This window comes from Brachyistius frenatus, unplaced genomic scaffold (genome assembly GCF_029030835.1).
Source record: "Brachyistius frenatus isolate BFR_SWC_R1_liver_20210118 unplaced genomic scaffold, ASM2903083v1 Contig_53, whole genome shotgun sequence".
Lineage (NCBI taxonomy): Eukaryota > Metazoa > Chordata > Actinopteri > Embiotocidae > Brachyistius > Brachyistius frenatus.
The window spans coordinates 2387197-2391016 of NW_027210652.1; the positions used below are offsets into that span (position 1 = coordinate 2387197).

General features: G+C 50.5%; 1 protein-coding gene across 1 annotated transcript; it reads right to left on the reverse strand.

Annotated features, from left to right (window-relative positions):
• On the reverse strand, nucleotides 1-3139 carry krt94 (keratin 94). Its single transcript, XM_069705016.1, has 8 exons — nucleotides 2622-3139; nucleotides 2237-2319; nucleotides 1979-2135; nucleotides 1662-1823; nucleotides 1374-1499; nucleotides 509-729; nucleotides 387-400; nucleotides 1-278 (listed from the first exon to the last, which is right to left on the reverse strand). The coding sequence occupies exons 1-8, from the start codon at nucleotides 3039-3041 to the stop codon at nucleotides 229-231; spliced, it is 1233 nt and encodes a 410-aa protein (XP_069561117.1). The 5' UTR covers nucleotides 3042-3139; the 3' UTR covers nucleotides 1-228.
• Nucleotides 3140-3820: the final 681 nt, after the last annotated feature.

The following is a 3820-nucleotide window of genomic DNA, read 5'->3' on the forward strand; positions in this document are numbered from 1 at the left end:
ACACCCCCCCCCCCACACACACACACACACACACACACACACACACACACACACACACACACAGTGCATCAGGGAGTTCTTCTTCTGACTCGCAGATGTCATTTCATAAACTTTAACACCATTTTTAACATTCTTCAGTAGAGTTTCTCTCATCTGGTGGAACATCTTTTATTGGTTGGAGTGTGTGTGTGTGTGTCTGAGAACAGCTTGTCCTGCCAACTGGACCTTCTAGCTGGAAGTGCGCACGGTGGTGGACGTGAATGTGGTCTTTGAGCCGCCTGTTACAAAAGAGAAGGAAAGAAATAATGACGGCGGTGCTTCAAGCTTTTATTACAGTAACGGCTGTGTTGCTGCGTAACATCTTGCTAGATAAAAGCATCACTTACCGGTAGACATCGGTCTAAAATGAGGGCGAGGGGAGAGAAAGAAGGAAACGCAGTGAGTGAAGATGCCTGCTGAATTATTTTCCAACTGAGTAGATGTAACAGTGTCCTGAGTCCTCGCCTACCTGGACTCCTCCGTCTCCAGCAGGCTCCTGTAGGTGGCGATCTCCTGCTCCAGCCTGGTCTTGATGTCCAGCAGCATCTTGTAGTCCTGGCCCTGCTGCTCGATGCTGCTGCGCACGTTGGCCAGCTCTCCCTCCAGCATGTTGATGGTGTTCTGGAAGCCGCCGAGCATGGCGCTGTAACGGCCCTCCGTCTCCCTTAACGTGTTCTCCAGCGCCCCTTTCTGTCGGAGCGGGAGGGAAACAGAAGCTGAATTCATGCATATCTCCATCTCTGCTCACACTCGCAAACCAGTTTACTGCAGTACATCGGTAGTAATCCGGCAGCCGCACCCTTTATTCAATATGTCAGACACAAAAGCATGTCTGTGTTTGTGTAGGATCTTAACTCCCTTTATGAAGGAGTTAACAGCAGAGGCATGTGAACAGGATTTGGAGTGTTTGCGTTCTTCTGACGCTCCTCTGCTGTTAGAGGAGCTGTGTGCTTGTTGCTGAGTCCAGCCGGGTTCAGATAATCTACAGGAGGGAAACCTTCCAGCCGTCCAGCTCAGCATTCCTTCAGCTTTCTTCCAGCTCTTTTATGTCTGCCAGAATTTGAACAGATGTCTGTGATCTGTTTACCCTCCCTCCCTCCCTCCCTCCTCTCTCCACAGCTCCCATCATCCTTATCTCCTCTTTCCCTCCCTTCCTTCTCAGAGTAAATCCTCCTTCTTTTACCCTCCCCTCCCGTCTTCAACCTCTGACACTGTCTGTTTCTCTATTTCTCCCTGACGAGACGGCGAACCAGCGAATTTTGCTCATATAAGGCAAAACCAGTGAGATGTGAACAGATGGGTTTCAGGGTTGTTGTCTTTTTTTCCGTTCTCACCATGCTGAGCTGAGACTGCAGCTCGATCTCCAGGCCCTGCAGTGTGCGCCTCAGGTCATTGATCTCCGTCTTGGACGTCTGAATCACCTCTGTGCTGACGGCCACCTGTTTGTTCAGGTCCGCCGACTAGAGCGAAAAACAAAAACACAAGAGTTAGACGTCTCTGTGATTTCTTGTCTTCGTTTCACAGAAGATTATATTTAATCACAGCTTCGACCGCCGAGGGAGTGAACCCGTTCATTTGCAGCGTGCCGGTTCCAGTGTGTGTTTATGGGAAAGTCTTCTCACCTTCTCATTAAACCAGGCCTCCTGGTCGCGACGATGTTTGTCAGTGATGGATTCGTACTGGGAGCGGATCTCCTCCATGACTCTGTTCAGGTCTTGCTGAGGTGCGGCATCCACCTCCACGTTGATTGTGCCACTCAGCTGGGAACGCATCGCTGCCAGCTCCTGAACAACCACAGGATGGGAAGAGAAGTCAGCATTAAGATGTGTTTGCAGAGTTGAACGCAGCTCTACAGGTGGGATGAAGCGGGGCCGTGTTGGCATCGCAATCGTCGCCGCTACAACTGATCTCCAGATAGATTAGAGGATGTGTCAGTCACCTCTGCGTGGTTCTTCTTGAGGTAGGCCAGCTCATCCTGCAGGCCTTCGATCTGCATCTCCAGGTCGGCCTTGGTCAGCGTGGTTTGGTCCAGCAGACGGCGGAGGTTGGCGATGTCGGCCTCGACCGACTGGCGCATCATCAACTCGTGTTCGAATCTGAACAGTTTGGACAGCGGAGGACACCAATGTGAGCTTAAACTTTCCTCTTTTTCTTGACGTTACCAGGATGAAGGTCAATTACGACGAGTCGGGCTTACTTGGTTCTGAAGTCGTCGGCAGCCAGTTTGGAGTTGTCAATCTGGAGCAGGATGTTGGCGTTGCCGATGGTTGCGCCCATGATCTAAAGAAAGCAGAGACAGTGGGAGGGGGTGTCGAGTTACACATTTCACTGGGAAGTTACTCGTTTTGTTAATTTAGTTTTGGTTTTGCAAAACATCGAGTGCTTCTCGCTCATCATCCTCTGAGGTGCAGCTGCTGCCTTTGATTAGACCAAGAGGTCATGGTGCCATGGTGCCATGCATACTACACGTACTACAACCTTTTATCTATCTTTATTTATCCTCCTTTATCCTTTAATCATTAACAGCAGTGTAAATTTTTGCCCTGTCTGGTGTTGAGGCTGATGAGGCTGAGAGAACCTACCTTGTCCTTCAGGTCGTTGATAATGGCCCAGTAGTGGCTGAAGTCCCTCTCGGCTGCGGGGCCCTTCTGCTCGTAGTACTCTCTGATCTGCACCTCCAGCTTGGAGTTGGCCGCCTCCAGCGAGCGCACCTTGTCCAGGTAGGAGGCCAGGCGGTCGTTCAGGTTCTGCATGGTGGCCTTCTCGTTCAGGTGCGCCATGCCCTGGTCCATGGCGCTGGACAGGTCGAAGCCCCCGGTGCCGCACATCATGCCGCCTCCAAACCCAGAGGAGACCATGCGTGCGGAGGAAGAGGCGATGCGGGGGTTTCCTCTGAAGCTGGACCCTGACACGCTGTAGGCCTTGGGAGCACTGGATGTGAAGCTGCGGGTCGATCTGGTGACCATCGCAGGACCGCTGGACATTCCCTGGGAGTAAAACATGATGGCTGACTGTCTGCTGGTGAAGGGAGGACACGAAGAGAGAGGACACGAAGAGAGGGGACCGTTACACAGCTGTGGACGGTGGCAGGACTGTGGAGTTTAATAGAAGGAGGCTTCATATAGTGCTGGATTTGGGGCGGGCCGGCCAGCAGGAGGGAGGAGGACGGGGGAGGAGGGGGGAGGAGGGACTTTTCCTTCATAGTTCAGCCGTGGGCTTGGCAGAACCCCCATTTGTTTTTCTTTAAGGGCCAGGGTTCAGTTTCTTTCCACCCCTGTGAGGAAACTGTTGTGGAATGTGTGTGTGTGTGTGTGTGTGTGTGTGTGTGTGTGTGTGTGTGTGTGTGTGTGTGTGTGTGTGTGTGTGTGTGTGTGTGTGTGTGTGTGTGTGTGTGTGTGTGTGTGTCCCTTCCTCTGTATGTATGATCTATGTATGCTTTCATAAATACCTGCACGTATAGTCTTGAACACACCAGTCATTTGGTGTCTCAGTGCAAATAGAAAAGGCGTTGATTTATTGTCCCGCCATTAGTCAACATTCACATTCAGGTCTTATGAAGATGAAGAATATCTGTCATCAGTGCTCGTTGGTCGGACGTTACTCACCGGTGATGATAGGATCCATTCATCTCACTGTAATTTTATACAGATAAACTGTCTCCATAAATCTCTTGTTTGCCAAATAATTATTTATTGCGTCATATAATAAATTCCTAAAATTGTTCGCTTGAAGTTTTTTTAAACACTCGGTCTTTCAGAGGCAAAAAAAAAAATCTGAATAC

Excerpts from the sequence above, each read along its gene's own strand:
- krt94 (XM_069705016.1), bottom strand. The coding sequence starts at position 3,041 with ATGTTTTACTCCCAGGGAATGTCCAGCGGTCCTGCGATGGTCACCAGA. Across the intron at positions 1,824-1,978 it reads TCAAGAAGAACCACGCAGAG|GAGCTGGCAGCGATGCGTTC; the intron begins GTGACTGACACA and ends GTGGTTGTTCAG. Across the intron at positions 730-1,373 it reads TGCAGTCTCAGCTCAGCATG|AAAGGGGCGCTGGAGAACAC; the intron begins GTGAGAACGGAA and ends CCGCTCCGACAG.